This window comes from Drosophila virilis, chromosome 4, assembly GCF_030788295.1.
Source record: "Drosophila virilis strain 15010-1051.87 chromosome 4, Dvir_AGI_RSII-ME, whole genome shotgun sequence".
NCBI classification, from domain to species: domain Eukaryota; kingdom Metazoa; phylum Arthropoda; class Insecta; order Diptera; family Drosophilidae; genus Drosophila; species Drosophila virilis.
This window is the reverse complement of record NC_091546.1, coordinates 10,681,488-10,704,403: the sequence shown is the minus strand read 5'-3', so window position 1 is coordinate 10,704,403 and position 22,916 is coordinate 10,681,488. Positions and strand designations below refer to the sequence as shown.

Below are 22,916 nucleotides of genomic sequence, written 5' to 3'. Positions count from 1 at the left end.
ATTCGCATTTTCACCTCACATATATATAAACACATTCTACCAGCTTGGCCCAACCGTTATCAAATAATTATTTTGGTTTTATTATATTTTCAAATAGAATACAAAATAAATTTATGTTTACCTCATTTCACACAATTCAAAAAAATACGCGGCAATTGGCAAACAGCTGCTCATAACATTCAATTCAAATATAAAACGTGTTTGTTTTCAAAATTGAAAATATCAAATCCATTTTGGAATTCCCTTACATTTGCATGCCACAATGAGTTGCCCTTTAAGGTATAATTATTTTGTCACAAATGTGTATGTTTTATCTTTCCGTGTCCAGAATGTATTTGTGCATAATTGATGAGTTTCCACAGCAAAGGGTATCTGTATCATGTCCATCTCTATATTTCTATTAAACTAGGTTCTCAATTTTAAAAGTTAAAGATTTGTTGAAATAACTTGTCTCGCATATTTGAACGTGGTCTAAAGAACATTAATGAAGAAACAGTTGGTTTTAATTTTACAAAACTTTTTTAGAGATAAGATATCTAGGATCGAACCCAATAACTAGGAGCTTCATCTATTCTCTTACTATTTTTCTCGTGTAACTTTACCCAACTTAAGATACACGAAATTCACCAGCTAAAAACTTGAAGAAAGAGTATTCTATTAAGCTTGTTTTTTCTCAAATAATTTCTTTGATGTTAAATGATTTATTTAAAAATCTTTCCTGGCTGTGGCCAAGTAAAAGCATGTTCTTCGTTCTCTCACTTCTTCTTCTGAAGCATACAGCTTAGGCCTTACCCACTAAGACTTCAGTTCAGGCAGTGCCACATTTGCTGAGGACATATTTGAAACAGGTGTAGACGCCAGATATATTCATTACCTGCGCTATGTACAGCACGCAAACGCTGACTTGGCTATAAATACAACATTGAAGGAGTTTTGTCTGAGGCGAGCGCACAGTTTGTAGCGAATTGCAGCCGGCAGTTAAATAGATGGCAACTTAAATGACACACATACAATCGCACACACACAGCTGCACTTTGGACATGCTTGTATCAGAAGTCAACATTCTTCAATAGATCCATTACCAATGCTCGACCGGGGGGAGGAGTGGGTTGTGGCCAAGCCGCAACATTGCGACACAAAAACACTTGAACGAGCAACAGCAGCATCCCCTCAGCATCAGTTTTTTGTTTGAGTTATTTTACGAGTTTTATTGGCTTTTATTGGCAACGAGATTTGAATTTTTCAAAACGACACTTTTGCTACAGAGGCAAAGGCAAAGGCAAAGGTAGCGGCTGCCTGCTGCCTGCTGCCTGCTTCCCCAACACCAGCTGTTGGCCTAATCGCTCTGCTGTGCCAGCCCTGTCGCGTTGTTAGTCATTTTTTATGGAGCTCACTCTCACTGAGTATCGCAGTCGCATGCTGCCTGCAGGTCTAACAGGTGTCGTCCTGCTTCGTGGCCATATGTGTTGTGCCCGCTGCTGTGATTTCTGGCCACATAACTTACCACTGATTGCAGTTTTATGGTCAAAGTTTTTGGATTCACGTTACAGCTGGACATTTATAGACAGCGATAACGTACAAACTGCTAATTAACTCCGGCGTAAAACATTTAAGCCTTTAACCAATGTTAGGGCCTTGCAAAAAATGAATAGGCAAATTCAACTCGCAGCTGCCATTCAAAGTGTGCCGCATAATGGCAGCCGCAGACAGTCAACTTGCTAATTTTCATGCGCCATTTACGGGGCGAAAGCTCGCCAGAATAGGCCGCCCACTTGCCAGCATTCACAGTAGTTATACCCCGTATCGAGTGGGTGAAAAGGGTATCATATAATATTCGAGGATTGTGGCTGCAAACCAAATCACAACCGGGGCCGGAATCAAACCGGACCGGACCGAACCATACAAGTTCTTTGGTGGTACAATCAAAAGAGGGAAACCGATAACGTCGACGATTATTATAGTATGCGAATTTTGACACACATATAACTTCTTCATGCCCCGAAACTTCAAACAGGGTATCCTCTAGTCAAGCATATTACTTACTTGCTTTGCTCCTGTTTGCCTGTCGCATCACGAATTCACTTGACAACTCTTTTATTTTATTTGGTGTATTTTCCCTCTTTTTTCTATGCGGCATGTTGTTGTCAGCCTCCTTTAGACTACTTAAAATTCAGTGCCTGACATAAACATCCTTAAGTAACCCAGTCAACAATGCCAAATGCGCTTTAACGATATGTCAGAGATTAGAGCGCTAAAAATGCCAAAGCAATTAATTTACATCATTCTGGAGGGAGAGAAAGGTGAATTGGCAACGGGAGAGTTCCTTGTCTTGGCTCTAATTTGATAATCAACTATGTTTTAAAAAACACATTCTCAACTATTTCAACCGCTTTCGCAGCTTTTACTAATCTACTTTTGTATAGAAACGGAAAGATCAGATTGTTTTTTTTTTAATATAAGGCAATACAAGTATTGGAGAAGAAAAAAAACGGTGTGTGAAATAGAAGAATATTGCCTATTTTTACCTTACCGGCATTTATTATGCTTCAAAAGTACAAGAATCTTGTCAAGCTCGGACCAGCATATTATATGGCTGCCATAGAAATAATCGATCGAAATGTAAGTTTGCAAAGATACCTAAGCACGAAATCTGCCATGCTTCACATATATGAGACTAATCTTAGCAGCAATGGACTACCAAATCATATAGTTTTATTAAGAGCTTCACAAATTTCGTCAAATATCTGTTAAGCCATAAGCCATAAATTTTTGCTTTATTTTGTTGTGAGTAGAGTTGGGTACTGACAACATGTTTTGACGACGAAAAGTTTGCAGTTGGAAATTCGAAGAAAATGTGGCGAATGCGATTTGCGACACATCGCAATGAGTTCATTTTGCGCTTTTTGTCAGCAAATGCAATAATAACCACAATAAAATGTTATAAAAATGCTCATGCATATAGTGCATATATATCCTATAATAAAGGCAGCCAGCGGCGTCGGCAACAAAGCAAACAATAATTTCCCTCATATATAACAAATAACAGAGAGCGTCTAAGCCAAGCACATGGAATAAAGATACAGATATTTGTATGTGTGTGGGCGATTTCAAGGCAGAAGCGGATGTACAAATTGCAAAACATAATTCAAATTGTTTGACTTTTTTGACAATGACTGCGCCAGTTCCACTTAACCCACCCTTTCACTGATACTTGGCAAGTGCTTTTATCTTGGCATATGCATGGCTATACATATGTGTGTGTGTGTGTGTGTGTGTGTGTTTGTGTGGGAAGTGAAGCTTGGCGCCCTCCACAGTATTTTTGTACACTTTTTGTTACTGGTTATTTAAGCTGCAGTCGCGTTTCAGCTGAGCTGCCGACTTTAAGTTTATTAACGGGCATTGTACCACGTTGCGTATGAGTCACATTAATTAGCTGAAACTGCCAGCGAAGTGCGCTTAAAAAGCAATTAAATGTGATTAGCACAAGTTGCCAAATATATTTTGCATGCTTTTAGGCGCCGCTTCAAAAACCATTGCACACTCTCGGGCAGCGCCCATCGAATGGATTTTTGGTTTTAGCTGGTTTTTAGCTTTTATTTCTAGACTTGCTTGATTTTTTTTTTGGCACACACAGCCAACCATTTGACTTAATTAGTTGGCCGACGCCGTCGTCGCCGTTGACGCCCCCTCAGCTGTAGGACCGGGGGCAGTGAGGCGGGGCTGCGTTTGCGGAAAAACTATGAATTTATTTGACACTTGAATAAATGCGGTTTTTGCGGCGACAACGAAAAATGTCAGCCCATATTTTTCGTTTAGCTGCGAATCCCCCAGTTTCCAATTCTCGCCCATCGACAGGGTGTGTTGACAGGGCCAGGCCAGGCGGTAACCGTTGCTCGTATTGATATATAACCCATGTCTTGTCCTTGTACTCGGTGTACTTCATGTTCGATTCACAGCGCCGCGTCGCACATTTCCGTTTCCTGATTTTCTTAGGCCAGTGCCTGGTTGAACATATACATGCGTGTGTGTGTGTGTGTTGGTGTGTACTTAGCGTTTTGTTAAATCCCATTTTGGCTGTCTAATTTATGAATGTATGCGCTAAGTATGCGCTCATGCCAGTAATTGTGATATGTGTAAGTGCATTTCGCTGCCAAAGACAGGGGAACAATGCCAAAAGCAAAGGAAAGGCCATGATGTCATTTGGGTAAAAGTGCGTAGATTGTGCCTGAAATTAAAGCTGAACTGATTGGATTAGTTAAGTCTAAGTTGGAACATAAAAGAGATCTCAAGCCAGGTATATATATGTGTTCCCCAAAAGTGGAAAAGAGATTATTAAAATGGACTGGGCCGGCAAGGCCTAAGAATCGTATATAAGGTCCATCACCTGAATCTGAATTTACCATAAATTAACCCAAAAACTCCTGCACAAATATAATGCGAAGATGAGGCTCTTTCCATAATTCCTTTTAGTATTTGAGAAACCAATATTCTGAACCAAATTCAATCAAAGATTATAATGTTATAAAACTGACTCGGCTATAGCCGAATGCAGCTCAAAGCATTCCATTGCGAAATGGCTTTTCCAACTGCATAGACGATTCCAATAACTGGTACAATGCACCCATCAATCCCAAAGAAGCCCAGAGGCAGCCCATAAAATGCGACAACATAACAATATTGATAGCTATTAAAATTACCAAACAATCAAATACGAACCATTATATTATATTTTATATGTGACGAACCGTTAGCTGTGAAAATAGATAAAGAAATGCTCGTAGCTGCCAAATTTGGCAGTGTCGGAATTTGTAATAGACTTATCGCACTTCTCGATTTTATTTTGACTTTTTAATGCCATCATTAGTATTCCGAACAAAACCTTAACTAAACGATTACATATAGCACAGCCCAAGACCAACCGAATTCCCAGTGTCGAGCACAGTCCGTGCTCGCGAGTCCAACGTACCAGAGCTTCCCCATATCAATTGGAATTTAGAAATAATGTTAGGCGCTTTATCGACATTTCTCAGCATTGTGGGCTTTTATGCACTCGCTTGTTATCTATACGAGCAGCTGAGAACACCTTACCGATTGCTAAGGTTGCGTCTGGCGGGCAATCCAAAGGAAAGACCCTCCCTGAAGGAGCGTTTCGGAAGCTGGGCGGCAATTACGGGCAGCAGCGATGGCATTGGCAAGGCCTACGCCAAGGAGCTGGCACGAGAGGGCATCAATGTTGTGCTGATAGCCCGGAATGAGGAAAAACTCAAGACAGTAGCTGAGGAAATCGGTGCGTATCAATGTCCGGCATGCCACGTAACAGTTCACTATTTAATCGACTCCTTTACAGCAACGGATTGCAAAGTACAGACTAAAATTGTCGTGGCGGATTTCACGCATGGTGCTAAGGCCTACGAGCACATTGAGCGCGAGCTGGCCGATCTGCCGGTGACCATTCTAGGTGACTAGTTGATCTGCTCGGACACACACACAGGCACGAACACTAAAGTTTCTCTATCCGCCCCCTAGTCAATAACGTTGGGTTGGGCCTGCCAGGTGCCTTCAGCAAGTGCAGCCAGGAGCAAACCCAGCAGCTAGTCGAAACCAATGTGATGGCCGTCTCGCAACTCTCGCGTTACTTCCTGCAGCGACTGCGCGCCTCTAAGACCAAAGGTGCGATTGTGAACGTGAGCTCCGGCACGGAACTGCAGCCCGTGCCATATGCTGCCCTCTATGCTGCGTCTAAGGCATATACGCGCAGCTTTACGCTGGCGCTGCAGTGGGAGGCGGCTCAGTATGGCATTCATGTGCAGCTGCTGTCGCCCAACTTTGTGGTCACCAAGATAAACAACTACTCCAAACGCATAATGCAGGGCGGTCTCTTAATACCCACAGCCGAGACTTATGCGCGCAGCGCTGTGGCCCAGCTAAGGGATGGTGTGGACGAAACTCCTGGCTATATCTGGCATCATGTGCAGAATGCGGTTATGACCGCTTTTCCGTGGAGATTGCGCTTGACTTTGGCACAATTATTCTTTACAGTAATGGCTGACAAGAAGAAAGATACATAAAGAGCATTGCATACAACAAGGATGCAACAGTAATATTTATGGTTAGTGTCTCTGCTCAATGTTAATTGGTTTGTGTCTTTGCCAAACATGTCTTAGCTATTGTACTTTACTTTAAATGTTTGAAAAGCTTTCTCAACAGTTTTTTGGTCAAAATCAATAACTTAACTCAAATGTACAATTGGATAAGAGTTCTTTTTAGTCTTTTATTGTCAACTGACACGGTTGCAACACACCTTCCTTGCCGCATTCGACAGGTATGTCTTTAAGTTGCATTTGACTGATACAAGTATCTAAATTTATCATTTTATTTATAAATTGAATTCACATTTGGCTTGCTGTAAAAAGTTCTCAGACTATAGCATACCATAATATTAGAACATTTCTCGTTAAGCCCTGTCATATTCATTTCCTTATTTATAAGGCCGGCATTTTTTTTTATTTTTTTTTTTTTGAAAAGTCATTCAAATAGATTCTGCAGTCAATTTTCAAAGCATATTTACATTTTTGTTGTCTCATCGAAAGTGCAATCAAAATCACTTTGAAATGTTTTGTTTACCTAGCATTTGGCATTCGAGGTGTTTGTATTGTTTGTTGATTCTGAATAGAAAGTGTGGAAATGCGTCGCGATTTACAAGCATTCTAATTGCGAAACGTGTCCAACTATTATGTTGGATTAATAAATTCTAAGAATCATGCCTCTCTTTATCAATGCATTTTCCAAAGACGCATAAAAGGCTTTGTTTCCAAAATCAATAAAACACACCTCTGAATCTTATATATCCCAACTATACTCCCATTGGACGCTGTGCATTACTTCTCAAAAAATATTGTGTTCTCAGAGAATATTATTCCCTTTTTCCCTTACAACAATTATCATTAAAAATTAACTTACTTAATTTTTACAAAGAAATGACTTTATTTACTACAGCTAAAGTCATAAGCAATATTGTTTATTTAACAATTGTAAATTATTTATGATTAACAGACTTCCCAGATTGGAGTTATTGCATGTCGCCAACTTTGTTTGCATGTTTTGCTTGATTGTTTTCAATTAGTCAAGAGACCCTCTCCCTCGGACAGGCCCAGTCCTAGTCCGAGTAAGTGTAGGCTAATTATGCACTTGGGGGTCATTATCAGCCAACAAAGTGTCAACAAATTTAACGGTCACACTTTTTATCCGGCATAGAGAGTGGCCAAAATCTCTGACAATGGGCCAACGATAATTAAAGGTCTCATAATCTGGCGGCAGATTTTGTAATCTTCCCACCGACAGCCAACGCTAAACTTGATGTTTATGAAGTAATGAAGCTACAAAATATAATAAAAAGCAACTGAAAGAGCGGCAGGCGCACTGACAGATACATGTTTTTGTATCTGTATCTGCAGTGTTGTTCATGGGCATAACCAAAGAGACAATTGCAGCTTATAAGAAACCCGAAAAATATATACATATATGTAAGCGCGGCTCGATTTGCTGTGGTCGTGAGCTCTGCGGGGCCTGTAACCCGACTTCAGTTGCCGTTTCGGTGCTTTAGTGCGTGATTGACGCTCGGAGCCGCTACTTGTGCCAAGACCCGAAACGCACGCGTCGTTCGAACAACTAAAATATATTTGATTTAATTAAAATTCAATCAAATTCAAATAGAAAATAAGTTACGCGTTCCAATACATATGCTTAGCATACTGATAAGTTTGAGCTCAATTGTATAAAAATTGACGGCTCTCAGCTGTCGCTTATCAAATTGTACACTTGTTGCAGACACATACAAGTTTTTTTTGTGAAATATAACAAATAACGACACTATCTGTCATTATGCAGCCAGTGCTGGAACTGAGCATTTATACACTGCTGCGCATGGCGTTCATTTGGCAGCTCGTCTCCCTGGCCATTTATTTGGTGGGCACTTTGGCGATTGGCGCCTTTCTCTACGACAATTTCAAATCCTTGATCAGTATTATCAAAGCCTTGCTGGAGCCGTACTTTCAGCCGCAGTTGCCGCAGAGCTTGCTGGATAAGTTTGGCAAATGGGCAGGTAAGTTATTTTTGTGCTGCCATTTACACACATTCGTAAAAAAATCATATATATTTACATAATTCGCAACACTTTCGCATTCACTCGACAAAAGCACAACACAAAAACAGGCCTAAAACATTTGCATATATTAGGTTGACTTTATTTTGATATATATTTTTTTCCTTTTTATTATGCTTGAACTTTATTAACCTGTGAATATTTCAAAATAAATTTCATTTGCTGGCCTTGTTAATATAAAATATAGTTGTTTTACAAATCATTTTCTGCAAACAACGAATTTTTTAATATACCCTATAAATTAAAGGGCCCGCATATCTAATATTAGGTCTGTAAAAAGAAAGTTGAGTTGTCAACAATTCACATTATTTAAAACCGGGAAAACTAAACAGCATTGTTATAATTTTATGAAATCTGATTGTGTTTTCTTTTTTTTTTTTGCCAAACACAAACTAATATTTTTAACCATATTTGAGCAATTTCATAACACCCTTTTCGCATTTTTTATGAATACTGAGTATAAAAAGAATTTCCAATAATGGGCAAATAATTGCAAATATCTATTATTAATAATATTGTCTATTACATGAGATGCGATGTGCACTCTATCCAATTATATAGAAAATATAATCTGCTAAAATTATGTAAATTGCATGCTCAAAGGCATTCGAAAAAAAAACCCACTAATTTTCATGGTACATTGTATTATTAAGATATATCGTGACCATCCAAGTTATTAAGGAAATTGTTTTTCAATGCCCAAAACAATTTATGTTTCCTAGGTCCAAAGGCTAAACATGGCAAAGTGATAACGATTACTTATCAAAATTTACCATGTGCTTTAGTTTTATAATAGATTAAGCATTTACATGTATTTCCATGATAAGGCCGGCATATCGAACAGCTGTTCCAGTGTTTGCGTTCTCTGTTTGTTTATGCTTTTTTTATGGAGCACACAAAGTCATTCAACCCGCCTAACGAAACCGAAACCAAAACCAGATTTGTCCGAAAAGTTTTTTCTCTCATTTGGCACGGCTTTAAAAAGAAAATAAAGCAATTGTTTATTATAATAGAAGCAACAAATTGTTTTGCAGCGTTCGTCTTGACATTTTTACGGTCGGCTTTTAATGTCTACTCATTTCAATATTCTCAAGTATTTTTGACCTTGGGTAGAGTGAAATATTATTTGCCAATTGAGGTTTTTCAATTAAAATATTTAGTTGCAAATACTGTTACCAACTTATAAAATGCTGTGCAAATTTGCCGCGCTTAGCACACCCGCTGCTGTCGTTCGTTGCCAATATTTCCGCTGCACAAATATTTGGCAACCAGAGTGGCCAACAGCAGCAGCAACAACGAATACAACAACAACAACTACAACAACCACTTCTAGTTTAACAGTGCCAACAAATGCCGCCTGTTGGCCAGTTGCGCAGTCGCAGTGGCAACTGTGTTGCATTGACTCATTGCAACAGCGGCACCAATAGCCGCAGCATGTACAACAAACACATACCAAGTTTTGCACACCCTGTAAATTTGTAAAAGAAGGATATAATCGCTGGTGCGTGGGTATCTAACAGGCAGGCGAAGCTTATGGAGCCTATTAAGTATTCCGGGTCAACCTATATTACTTTATGTCAGCCCTGTCTGTCTATCTATCCGCCATTCAGTATGAAAGCTCTACGATCTGTTTGAGCCCAAACACTTTTGCTCCTAGAGACGTTATATTTGAACCCAGAACCAGCTTACTTCTAATCATCGATAAGTAATCTTGAGTGTCGACCTATAACCTAGGTAAATATACTTGTCTCCAGCTCGTTTTAAAAGTTACAATCTTAAGCTTTAGTTTGTTTATATCGATGCCATATTTAAGCCCTGTTGAATACAGGGCATATCGTAGTCGGGAACTGCACACTTGTTTTCTTATTGGTATTTGGATTTGTATTGGTTTTGGGCTCGGCAGTAGCAACTACCAAATGCCAAAGAGGCCCGACCAAACAAATAATTAGCAAGGGTGTGTTAAGTAGTTACCTGCGAAAACTCAGCATTTGAAATTGAATGTATTCAGATATAAATTTACAAAATATTTGAACTTAAGAATATTACAAAATAATGAAAAAACGATTTCAGATTCAACAATGTTAGGAATTTTAGAACTCATAATACAACATTCGTCTGACAAAACCATGTGAAATGAAAGATTAAATATAAGTTCAACTATTAATATTATTACTATGGCTCTGCCTTGCTTTAAATATTGCTTGATTTATACCCTGCTTAGCTTAAATATTTTGTCCTTTCTCTTTTTTTAAGTGATAACCGGCGCCACTGATGGCATTGGCAAGGAGTATGCCAGAGAATTGGCACGCCAAGGTCTCAATCTGGTGCTCATCTCACGCACCAAAGAGAAACTTATTGCGGTAACCAATGAGATTGGTATGTAAAGGGCTGTCCAGATACGCTCACTGATCTGACCTGTCACTCAACTTTTACAGAGAGCGAGCACAAGGTGAAGACCAAATGGATAGCCGTTGATTTTGCCAAGGGACGCGAAGCCTACGACCAAATCGAAAGGGAGCTGGCGGGCATTGAAGTGGGTATACTGGGTAAGTGAATTGTACAGCGAACAAAAACCCATGTGTTAAAACAGAATTAAGAAAATTGAAGGTATACTGTGCCCAAATTTTAGTTAATAGGTTAGTTAAGGCTTATGTGTGGAGTCTATAAATTAAAATTCTGTGCCCATCCCACGTTTGAGACTTCCAGGTCAGCTACGAGCTACTATTCGAAAATTTCTCAGTTATGAATTTTCCCAAAAACCATCTAATTTCAATTGTTCAGCATAAAGCCGAAAATTGTATTTTTGTGTATTGTGATTCGCTGTGAAACAGGTCTCACACTAACTTTTACAGCTTCGGCTTGATTAAACAAACCAACTAAGAGTGGAAGAACCCAGATTAGGAGCAGGCTACTTAGTAATTGTACTGGAACTTAAATATTACAAACTGTCTTGAATAATTAAATAAATCATTATTGGGTGCGATTGGAAGTTAGCGTACTTTTGGTGGACGTCACCAGCCCAACCACAACTTGCCACAGCACCCGCCCACCCTGTGGACACATTATGGCCAACTCATTGTCAACTAACAGTAGCCGGCCGTGTGTCACAGACGACAACAATTGGGCAGCTTGGTTTTTTGTTTTGTTTTGTTGAGTCTTTTTGTCAATGACATTGAAATAGCTGAGCTGAGATACTCGTAATGGCGTGCAATTATAATGACTCTTTGCGGTAGGGCCATTTGACGGACTGCCGGGCAGATTTTCAAACATTTTCAAGTACATATAAGTAATTTCTGTGTCGAACTTTTGGAGTTTTATTTGCCAAACTCATAAACGCTTTGACGCGCTTCAGCAATTTACATTTTTGTTGCGTTTGCGGCAACCTTGCAACAACAAGGCTTAAGCCGATAAGCATCTATGGCCTTAACTAAGGGGAAAATTCGGTTTTTGTTGCAGTGAACAATGTGGGCAGAATGTATGACTATCCGGAGACCCTGGAACTGGTGCCCGAAGATACCATCTGGGATATACTGACCATCAACATTGGCGCTGTCACCATGCTGACCCGCAAGATAGTGCCACAAATGAAATCGGCTCGAAGGGGTGCGATTGTTAATATTGGCTCTGGATCGGAGCTTCAGCCTATGCCAAATATGGCCGTTTACTCGGCTACCAAGAAGTATGTCACATTTTTCACTCAGGCCCTGGAACAGGAGCTGGCCGAGTTCAATGTGACCGTGCAGCTGGTCATGCCCATGTTCGTGATTACCAAAATGAATGAGTATTCCAATTCGGTGATGCGCGGAGGTTTCCTAATACCCACTGCACGCAGCTTTGCGCGTTCCGCTGTCTTCACGCTGGGCAAAACGAGCATGACGACGGGCTTCTGGACGCACGGACTTCAGGTGAGACTAACAAATTATTAACAAACGGATAACTTATACTCCTGTAAAAGGGAGCGAAAACGTTTTAATCGAAAGTATTAGCAAAGGGTGCATCTATATGCTCACTAGAGATTAATCTTGGGAAGAGCTTTACTAAGTAGTTTCGATAGCCAGAATGGCCTATATCCTAACGAGAAGAACAGTTTAAGTTGGTCGACTAGGAAATGCGCCGTATACAGGCCGAGTTGTTTCTGTTCTACACAGTTTAGTATATGTATATTGCGATTCTTCTTATATCAGCCCAACTCTTGATTAACTTCGGTGTTTCTAGTCGATCTTTGCGTAATTTGTAGCACATTAACATAACAAAATATTAATCTTCAGTTCTTTACCCTTTGCAGTACTTTTTCATGAAGCTGGCGCCGCTGCATTTGCGCATGCTCATTGGCCACCAGCTGACGCGCCGCCTGCGCCTCGAGGGTTTAAGCCAAAAGAAGATAACCTAGTAGACAAATACTGCATTGCACGAACAGCTTGTGTGTCTTAGATCTTAAGAGTCTTGTAAATATTGGCGCATAGTGTTAATCATAATAAAAACTGTAAACATTTTTCGTACAAAAACCGGCTGGGAAAATCAATTTACAATTTTTTTTTGTTTTTTTTTTTTGCCAACTGATTGCATAACTTCTGTGTTGTGTATGCTCCAATAGGGAAGCGGGGGGGACATAATCGGAGCCGTTGAACCGGTTGCCAATCTGTTGACCGACAGACGGAAGAGCTGCAATAGGCCGAAAAGCTTCGCTTAATCGAAGGTTGGTTTTGAGGTAACAAAAACTCAAATTCGAATTGCATTCATGTGCATGCAAAATGAGTTTCAAGTGGAACCCATGAGGGTCTCTCAATTGTGGTCACTGGCCACAGGTCGCACTGCCCACATTATGCAAGTTGACGTTACAATGCAAGTTTTGAGCCCGACATGGTACGACTGGCTCTATTGGGCCAGCTAACATGCAGTTGCTTTTGCGGGTTCGAAATACGTTTACTAATCAACTAATCGGGAAGGCAAGGAAAGGGAAACATGCGAAAATCAGGAAGATAAGTCGCTCAGCTTAACGCACAGACTATGACAATATGTAGCATATCCAAAAAGCGGGCTCCTAAAGACACCTTGAATACATTAAGCAAACTACGTTCTTAAATCAAGGTATGTATATGTAAACTAACTATGAAGATTTTATGAAGGGGTTCGATAAACTATAGATCCTTAAATCTAAAAGAATATGTTAGGGAACTATAAACCCATTAGACTACAATCCAAAACCTAACATAGTTGCTAGTTGCTTCTATTAAATTTACCAATCTCAAAGCTGAATCTACAGTGGGCGACAAAGAAAATTAAGACGAAAAGCGTAAAACAGCTTGCAACATAAATAACTAATGAGTGCGCATAATAATAAAAAGAAACACATTATGAAAGCCAGGGAAATAGGTAAGCGTTTAAAATAGTAGGTTGTAAATGTAATCAGGGGCCTAATCGGAAACTACAAATAGTTTCCGGCTTGATTTTAAAATTATATTTTTCCATATTTGCCTTAACTTTAACCTAATTTGCTGCCTTATTGCAATGTAACTTTCCAGGTTTTTTTTAAATAACTAAACCGGAGCTATACATAATATCCAAGCTATGTTTTGAAGTTGGAATGTCGAGCCGTATTACTGCTGATTTTTACAGATTTAATCTTTTTATATCTTTGAGGCTTAAATCCATATCAAGCAAATGAGTAAGAAATAATATATTTTCTTTTATAAAAATCATGTCTGCGAAACAGCTTTAAAGGAAACTCCGAATTTTCATTTCGTATATCTGGACCTGTCAGACTTCAGACATTTTCTTCACTTATTAAATAGGTAACCATTTCCCAGCCCAACTTTACTTAGAACTATACCCAAGAACTTTTGTTGTTTTTGCTTTTTTTGTTGTTTTATTCCTGCTTTGTTTGTTGTTGTTGTTATTAATGCATTTTGGTGTTTGTTGCTTGTTGCTTGTGTAGCTGTTGGTCTTGTTGTTATTTACGAAGAAAATGCAAATAGAATAATAGAAATAAAGATCTTACATATTATGTGCAAAGTGTTAAACAATGAAATAAACAATTTTCCTATGTGCGCCTTGTTATGCTGATGTGTTGTTGCTGTTAAACACACTTATACTGTACATTATGGTCTATAAATTGTAAATTGTAAATTGAATGAATTCCATTGCGAAACAAAAATTGCCAGTTAATATTTATGATTAGAGCAGATGACGCCAAGACTGTCCGAGCTAAGTATATTGAAGGCACGTTGTGGATGTCACGTCGCCCCAAATGGACCGTAACGCTGGCCAAATCGAATGTAGCTCTGCGAAATAAAAATAGTTCATATATCAGATATAGAATTGGGCAATTAAATCTTATGGTACTCACCGCCATACACACGCTTCCTCTGTTGCAGTTCAACCCAATTATGAGAGCCCCGAACCGAGCAGCTGTTTTGGGCCTGCAGCTTTGACGTCATCTGCAGGAAGCACGAATCGAATAAGAATTTTCTTGAAATACAGCTGGCCCAGTTTTATTTATTTCTCAAAATGATGATTGGCCGCAATCGCAATATCCAAAATTATATATGATATTTATATTCATGTGGAGACGTTTACATTTCTTTCAATGGATAAAATTGGGGCTCTTGAAAACATTTTGGCAGCCGATATTGAAATTCAATTTACGGTATATGCGCAGATTGTTTTTATTTTTATTTTTTGTATTATTTATCTTTATTGTTTTCAAGTTCAATTGGTAAAACGCATAAACAATAGCCACAAATTTGTTTGTTGCAAAAAAAAATGATTGCTTTTAGATATTTTTAGCCCAAATGGATTTCATGCAGGCATTATAAAGAAAGGATTTTGATTTTGATTGAGGTGAAATACTAAAATAATATTTAATTTATAAGGAGAATTGTAAAGAATTTTTGAAAAATATAAAAGCTCATTTTCGTTTGATTCTTCCCATATAAGAATATAGTTGACCCTTAATGATAAGATATGGCTCACATGTTTGCATTGAAACAAAAATATGGCTATGATTATCTAGCGAGTCGGCTTTTGATTCTGATCAAGAACATATATATATACTATATTGGGTCGCAGATGATTCCATCTACAATACCTTCGAGCTATCTTCTACTATCAGTAATAATTATATAATAAAATACCTAAGAGAATCGAAAAGGTGTATGCTATTCAGACAATTCTTTTTATACTCATACATATTTTAATGAATTCAGCGAGCATTAGAATCTAAAGAAATTCAAATCGCTATGAGGAATAAAAAAAGAATTTTGAAAATTACGAACGCTCAAAATATCACGTCAAAATCATTTGACAAATTTCACACGCTGCAAAAATATTTCAAAAGCTGTTATATATATATTTGTATATACATATAAAGCAATCGTATGGAGCGGTAGATATTTAGAGGGCCATGTCGAAATGTCGTCTTAAAAAAGCAAAAACTTTTTGGAAAATGATTTCTCTAATGTCGCAAGATTTGGCAGCGCTGTCAAAAAAGCAAAAAAAAAAAACGGAGCATAATCAGGCGAAGAGCCGGATGGGTGTATAGATATACTTATATGTATTCAAACAATTTTTTTTTCATAGATTTTTCCTTTGCTAATTTCATAAATTAGTGTCATGTCAGTATGTTCGCGAAAACTGTTTAGATATATGAAAAGAAACCGCTTTTTGATTTGCGATGAGCAGCAATAATTTGAATTTAAGATGAAAATTAACTTATATATATATATACTTAGATATAGATACTGTGTGCTTGACTCACCTGACTTAGGGTACTAATAGAAATCCATTAAATGCTAGCGACTTAGATCCTAGTCATAGGTAATTTTGATTTTAAACATACATATTTCAATATTGTTGTTGGAATTAAAATTCAACATGTAAGATTATCCTTGAACTATTCAAATCATGATTTAGAAAGCGGCTTCGTAGAAGGCATAGAGCAAAAATAGCAATAATGCCAGAATTATGAAGGTGGTAAACAAACTTCTGGCTTCATTCATTTTGTTCGAGCTGCTGTTTTAGTTGTTGCTGTATTGTACAAAAAGAGAATTATAGATATTTAATTAGCCAAGAGTGAATACAAAGTGTCCCCGACAGTTGGATTTGTTCTAGTCGGTTCACAGAGTTGAATATCGTATGTATTGCTTATAGTTTGTAATTGAAGTCAATTCGTTAATGTATTGGTAAATTAATAAAGCACCAAATGCAACTTAATTGTGGATACACACACTTGGGAGCTTTGAGGAATCGGCAAACCGTTCGAAGCAAATGACACGGAATAACTGAGAAACGCACCAAAATGTTCTTCTCCACAAACTGGCCTATAATTTTTATCACGAATCAAAATCCGACAGCAGACCGCAGTCAGCTCATTGGAATTATGGTTCTATATATTTGCCATACACACACATTCAAATATATACATATATATAATACTTATATAAATATATACACATATATTTAGAGAAACAGAGATGGCCGTTGATGTGGTTGTCCAGTTGTTGCGCATATTTTGATGCGGCACACATCTCGTCTATATGTACGAATATTGCCAGAATTATACGCAATATTTATATGCATGTTTAGATTCCATGGATGCGTGTGGGTGGCGCAAGCGCGTCATATGCTTGCCTCATGCAGCCCGAGCATAGCAACTTCTCCAAGTTCTCCCAGTTTCGCTCTATTTCTCGTACCTAACGTAACAATTCGTGAATTCTTTTCAATTTGGCCATTATTCATGCTCGCCGGTGGCAAATTGCCTTAGACCTCGTGCAGCTATTGAAAAATGTTTTTTCTTTCAAATTTATTTATTTATTTGTTTGTTTTTCCTGTGGTCAGCTTTTCGGTTCGGTTCGGTGCGGTGCGGTTCGGTCAGCATTCTCCAGGCAGCTATATTCTAAATCGCAATTCATATTTATTTTCTTTGGCCGCTAAATATATTTGAAATCGCTTGTGCCATATGTTTATTTGGCTTTTGAAACATGTCCAAAATATATTTAAATAATTTCATCGAGACACGTACTACCCACTGTGCCCTACATGCACAGCTCATTGAATTTTGCATATATTTGGAATATTATCTATAAGTTCTATGCAAATCCATTTGGTTTGTGCTATAATTTAAATGGGCAGCTATCTACATACAGACTTTGGCATCTATATATCTAATAGTTAAGGTGTTTCATTCGAAAATATATTAAAATAATAATTAGGATGAGTAGATGTTAATATGTAACGAACGTTTCTAACTTTAGTCTGGAGTGCATATTATAATCAAAATAATTACTTACATACCACTCTTAACTTTTACTTTAATAATTTCTACTAATTAGCGCAGTCTTGAAACTTAACTCTAACATTAGAACTATAACAGATACACCTTATTTAAAAAGGAATAGTATCTGATATTTGTATTCAAAGTCTTCATTTTATTCCATATAACTTACGAATAAGCTACAAGCTACTTGGTATCTCGATTACTTTCAAACTCACCCTTGCTCATGCCTCTACCCGTTCAGTGTTGTTTTACAACACTGCATAGATGATCCAAAGGAAGAAAAGTAATATGGCCAAAATGCCGAAGGTAGTCATCAAGTTACTTGCCTCACTCATCTTTGCTTAAGCGCCTTAAATAGAATTTGGGAATAAATAAAAGCAATTAATAAATTAATTAAGTATTATATTAACATTCAATTGAATAGTTTTTATCGCCTCGAACAGCCTCGCAAAGGTCAGACTATAAAATTCTTTCTTTTAGCTGGCGCGTGAGAATTTTATGTGATATCAACATTAAAGATGCGCCCATAAATTTAAAAAAAAACACATATCATTTTGTTTTTAAATTATACAACTAGAAATTTATGAAAAACCATATGAAAATGTTATTCATATCAAGAACCTCGAGCTGGCGACAGGCTCCACACAGACGTGTATATTTGTTTGATGTTTCGCATTTGCTTGCTGTCTTGCCTCTATTTTTGTTGTTCTTTTGCTAAAGCAATCAAAATGTCTGTCTATATGTAGTCAATGAAAACTACGTATAGAATTTGTGGCAAAATAATTCCAGCTTTATAGATTGGAACGGTTCCAAATATTTCTCGATAAATTTATGAGCACGGCACACTTAATCTCGATTGAGATTATGCAAAAAATTCACTCTACATTCATTTATGCTCTAATTGGAAAGACCATCGATTACCTGGGCTTTTCTTTTTTTCTTTAATTATTATTGCGGACTGTTGTATTAACTGCAGCAAGGCTTTGGCCCAACTAAAACCAATTCACGCACTTGTCTGTTGGGTTGCGCAAAAAGAAATACTATGAGACGCCAAACATTGCTGTGAAAGTATCTATAAGATAGCAAAAACACACACACACACAGAGATTTACGAAAACAACGACACTCGAGAGAAAAACGTTGGCTGTCAACTGGCAAGTGGAAAAATATGTGGACTATGGTTCGGTCTCCAAAAAGCACATTGGCCAAAATGAGATGCCAATAGTAAATGTTGCTTAAAAGTTTAAGAAATCACATCGAAAATAAATAAAATAAATGTATGCTGCCGGTTTGACAGTTTGCGAGCAGCCGCAGCCGACAACAAAAATTGAAAAAAAAAAATAGAAGAACAATAACAATGCTTTTTATTAAAAATAATTCATATAATATATAAACATATTCCATGCATGCTTGTTCCATTTTTGAAATACAAGCAAAACCATTATCGAGTGTTTTATTCAAGCAACTTGTCAACACGCTTTATTATGCAAAATTCAGGCGCAAAGGAACCAAATTATATTCAAATTCTCTGAAAGATGACGTTTATTTAAAATGTGTTGGAAAAATCATATTTAGAAAAAATGGAATAAAAAAAAAACAGTCCAGATTGAAGAGTCTCTAAAAGATGACGTTGTCAAGAGTCATTAAAATCCATTTGCTGAGCCAACGCATAAATCGTGAACTTTAGCTGCGAAGATGCTCAAAACCTAAATAAAATTGACAAATACGCAAGCATCATATACTAGAGACTATATAGTATTGGGCATAGACAACGCCTACACTTTCGTAAACAACTTGGCGCATTTTTTAGATTCATGGTTCTATTCCAAAAATCGGTACCTGACAGTTGTCATTAACTCAATTTGAAAATGCACTGCGCAAATGGTGGACATGAACTCTGAAGATGGAAAAAAAAAAGCAATACAACAAATGATATAGTATAGAAATAATGTGCATAATGACTTAAACAATTACTCAAAATTATCTGCAAATTTGTACGGTTCAATGCTCATGAAATTCTGTTGAAAATATTGAAAATTTCTGCCTCGGCATGGAACATTTGGCCTTAGGTTCGGAGGATATGTGAGTTTACAATGGAAATATAAATACTTTGAAATCTTACCATTCCATATCCAGATATATTATAAGCCTTAAGTTCGTCGCATTCCCTCTAATGACGCATATTTCGTCAATGCAAAGTGTTAATCATAAGGCTACACTTATTAAATATATAGAATCTTTAAATTTGACAATTTTAAATTGTTTTTCATTTATATGGAGTGCTTCCAAAATTTGATTGCAACGCATGTCAATTATGAAATCTTTTCACAAGTTCGACATTGTTGAAATAATCAAAAAATAACTTAATGGATGCTAAGAATTGGATAGATGGCAAAGAAGGGGTGTAGGCGGTCAGGGCGGTACCACAGATGTCTCTCGTTCTGGGCTAATGTCTATCTATTAGTTCCCATTCTGCTTGACATTCCATGGCGGTTATGTGCCCCTGAAAACGTTGAATGTATATAAAAAGTGTATATATGTTTTCATATATAACACATCTATATATATCGTATATGTGCTATAATAAAATAACTATGGTGGGCGTTGGCAGCCACACGCAGCGATAATAAATTGGGAAACTATAGAAATTAGCTTAACTGGTCTATCTCTGGAAATAGGGCCTAAAACAAACAATAAATCAGCTGAACAGCGCGTACAATACTTATTAATCGGACGTTTGCAAATCAAATTAAAAAAAAAAAACTCTGTTATGCATATGTATTCAGAGTACCTCTAAACTGAATTTTTTTAATTATTATATTATATTATTAAGACTTTATGCCAACTGTCGCATTACCTCAAGCAATTTCCATTCTGTTTTTAAACACCTTCACTTTAAACCCTTCCATTAACATACAGAGACTAGTTTCCTAACAGAATATTTTTAAATTTAACTTTGGCACTGCTTGGCTGCAATAACAAAAAAATCTGTTATCTGAGGTGAGTGCACTGCTTCGGCCATACACTATTACAAGGCACAGCCTAATATTTAGAGTTGGAACTGCTTATGTTAGAGATGTAAACTTAACATACGTGCACTGCTTGCAAAATGCATTATGCAAAGTGTTAACAGAGCGAGCTGCGCATGCGCAATGCAATCATTTGTACGCACAACTGTAGGTAATAGATCCGATATCACAATAATGCTTAATCGAATAGAATAGAGTGTGTTCTCAACCGATCCTTAATACCCTTAATAGAGGATATTAAATTAAATATTTAGTCGAAAGAAAATCTCAAGCATTGCATTGTCAAGCTAGAACACATTACAACTTATCGGCTAATATAATTATATTATGTGGATCTGTTTATATATTATTCTTAATGGCTTTCCATTATTCACATCTGTTAAGCATACACTTGGCGGGGGGATTCATTTGCGACTCTGGCGCACATTTGAAAGCGGTCTGGAACTCAGGCAGGTTCATATAGCCGCGATTCAGTTGCGCCGCAAATATCTCATCCTGGCGATTGCACAACTGCTGAGCGACCGCATAGAAAAGTACACGATGCTCATCCAATCCAAAGTGTTGTAGGACAAACTGCTCGGCAAAGGTGAAACGCTCGCCCTGCAACCAGAAGCGATAGTCCCGGAGCGCGGCCTGGAACGATCGATGGAAATGAAATACGTCGGCCACTTCATGAGAGCTAAGTGGGCGATAGATGGCCGCCAGTTGGGCATCGTAGAGCTGCTGCGTTTGCCGCTCCAGGCAGTCCAGTGCGGTATAGTAGCCATCGGTGTCCTGCAGCAGGCGCGACTGACGCCACAGCTCCAGGCCCTGCGTGGCATAATAATGGTACATGGGGCGATGCAGCGAGAGCAGCACAAAGTGCAGAAAATGGCGCAGGAAATAGGCCGATTGCTGCTCATCCTCCTCATCCACATAGGGCGACTCAAAGGCATGCCGCAGTTGAGCGCGTCGCAGCTCTAGAAGATTGCCATAAAAGCAATCCGGCCTGAATCGCACCTGGCCGTAATGCAGCGTCAACTCGCTGATATTGAGATAGCGTTGGGCGTGAAGCTGCAGCAGGCGTGATACCTGCAGCTCGCGGCGCTCCACGGCCGCCGGCAGCAGGTGTCCATACCAGTCGCGACGGCTGAGAGTGGCGCGCCGGCGCTGCTGGAAGCGTGTGGTGTGCAGCTGGTACATGGCCAAGGCGACATCCCGAGTCAGCTGCGGGGTCAGCACATGCCATTGCCAGTACTCGGCGTGGAGCAGACGCTCAAACTCCGCTGTCAGCTGAAAGCAATCCTCGTAAGCCAAATGTTGCTGCGCCTGCCACAGCACATAGTTGTAGACGATGCGCGGTTCCGTGTGGCGCAGCACCTGCCAGGCATGGGTAATGCGCTCCACATTCAGCGGCAGCTTGCGCGCCGTTGCCAGCTGGTGTTCCGTGAAATTGAGCAGTCCAAAGAAGGCCTGAAAGTAGTCCATTGTGTTGTCATCCAGCTGCAGTTGCTCCTGTCCAGCTGCAGTCGTGCTCTGGGCGCCTCTGTTCGGCTCGGTCAAGCTGCTGACCAGCGGCAGCTCGCCGCGCAGGCCACGGCACAGCACGCGCATCTCGTGCGCCACAATGTGCGCCACCTGCGGATGACGTCCGGCCAGCACGGTCGACATGCTCTCCTGAAATCCACGCAGGCTGGGACACGGCTGCTCCTGCATAGGCGCCACATAGATGGTCTGCTCGGCAAAATATACATGCAGTAAGGTGGGCAGACCGTGCGCCGCCAGCTGCGCTGCCAAATGTATCCAATTGAGCTCTTCAGCCAGCTGCCTGCGTTGCCATTGATGTTGCAGAAAGGGCCAGCTCGACAGAGTCTCTCCATGAGCAGCCAAAAACGGCAGCTGCTGCAGCATGCGCTCCCAGTGTGTGGCAGCTACCTGGCGGCTCAACACATGCTGCTCCCCCCGCGCCTTGCACTCCACGTAGAGTTGTGCCAACAATTTGCCCGGCAACGTTTGGAAGTTGACATGTTGCGATTGAAAAAATTGCATGCGATCCTGCATGTTATACAGAAATGGAGGCACTGCATCATCTGGATCCGGAGCCAGTGCCAGCTGCCCAAAGTTGCCACACGCATGCGCATAGAAATCCGCACACGGCTCGGCGCTAACATTTCTCAGCTCCACCATCTGCTGCAGATTGCGCTTGTACAATCGAGTAAAAAACAGTGCCGACTCGGATTCCCCGTTGCTCCCATCTGCAGTGGTCGCCGTTTCCGCATGCACCAGCCGTATGGCTGTCAGCAGCACTGGCAGCTGCCATTGCCAGAGCATTTTGCCCATCCGTTCGCTTGGCTTATTTCGCGAGAACTACGCCAAGTCGATTCTAAGTCTAAGCTGGAGGCAGCTCGCAGCTGATAAGCTGCACATACTGTGTAGAACAGAGGGCTGGGGTAGATTGCGCAGTTCTCTAAAC

The 22,916-nt window shown here is 39.2% G+C and overlaps 3 protein-coding genes and 1 long non-coding RNA gene across 7 annotated transcripts; 2 read left to right on the top strand and 2 right to left on the bottom strand.

Annotated features, from left to right (window-relative positions):
- Positions 1-4,873: 4,873 nt before the first annotated feature.
- Positions 4,874-6,103, top strand: LOC6629044 (hydroxysteroid dehydrogenase-like protein 1). Its single transcript, XM_002052154.4, has 3 exons — positions 4,874-5,287; positions 5,348-5,458; positions 5,527-6,103. The coding sequence occupies exons 1-3, from the start codon at positions 5,002-5,004 to the stop codon at positions 6,066-6,068; spliced, it is 939 nt and encodes a 312-aa protein (XP_002052190.1). The 5' UTR covers positions 4,874-5,001; the 3' UTR covers positions 6,069-6,103.
- Positions 6,104-6,305: 202 nt separating this feature from the next.
- Positions 6,306-12,690, top strand: LOC6629045 (inactive hydroxysteroid dehydrogenase-like protein 1). 2 transcript variants are annotated; one of them, XM_002052155.4, is made up of 6 exons: positions 6,306-6,322; positions 7,888-8,101; positions 10,415-10,537; positions 10,597-10,707; positions 11,618-12,066; positions 12,447-12,690. In XM_002052155.4, the coding sequence occupies exons 2-6, from the start codon at positions 7,924-7,926 to the stop codon at positions 12,549-12,551; spliced, it is 966 nt and encodes a 321-aa protein (XP_002052191.3). In that variant the 5' UTR covers positions 6,306-6,322; positions 7,888-7,923; the 3' UTR covers positions 12,552-12,690. The 2 variants fall into 2 exon arrangements, with proteins under 2 accessions (XP_002052191.3, XP_070065129.1); XM_070209028.1 differs by lacking the exon at positions 6,306-6,322 and having other exon boundaries at positions 7,589-8,101.
- A 1,306-nt stretch (positions 12,691-13,996) lies between these two features.
- LOC26530869 (uncharacterized) lies at positions 13,997-18,508 on the bottom strand. 3 transcript variants are annotated; one of them, XR_004304649.2, is made up of 5 exons: positions 18,057-18,072; positions 17,651-17,784; positions 15,918-16,186; positions 14,508-14,598; positions 13,997-14,442 (listed from the first exon to the last, which is right to left on the bottom strand). It is a non-coding gene; the product is annotated as an uncharacterized lncRNA (long non-coding RNA). The 3 variants fall into 3 exon arrangements; XR_001450167.3 differs by lacking the exon at positions 18,057-18,072 and adding an exon at positions 18,357-18,508 and having other exon boundaries at positions 13,998-14,442; XR_001450168.3 differs by lacking the exons at positions 17,651-17,784; positions 18,057-18,072 and adding an exon at positions 16,387-16,537 and having other exon boundaries at positions 13,998-14,442.
- A 2,260-nt stretch (positions 18,509-20,768) lies between these two features.
- Positions 20,769-22,810, bottom strand: Nepl9 (Neprilysin-like 9). The gene has a single exon (XM_002052156.4). The coding sequence runs from the start codon at positions 22,781-22,783 to the stop codon at positions 20,831-20,833; it is 1,953 nt and encodes a 650-aa protein (XP_002052192.2). The 5' UTR covers positions 22,784-22,810; the 3' UTR covers positions 20,769-20,830.
- Positions 22,811-22,916: the final 106 nt, after the last annotated feature.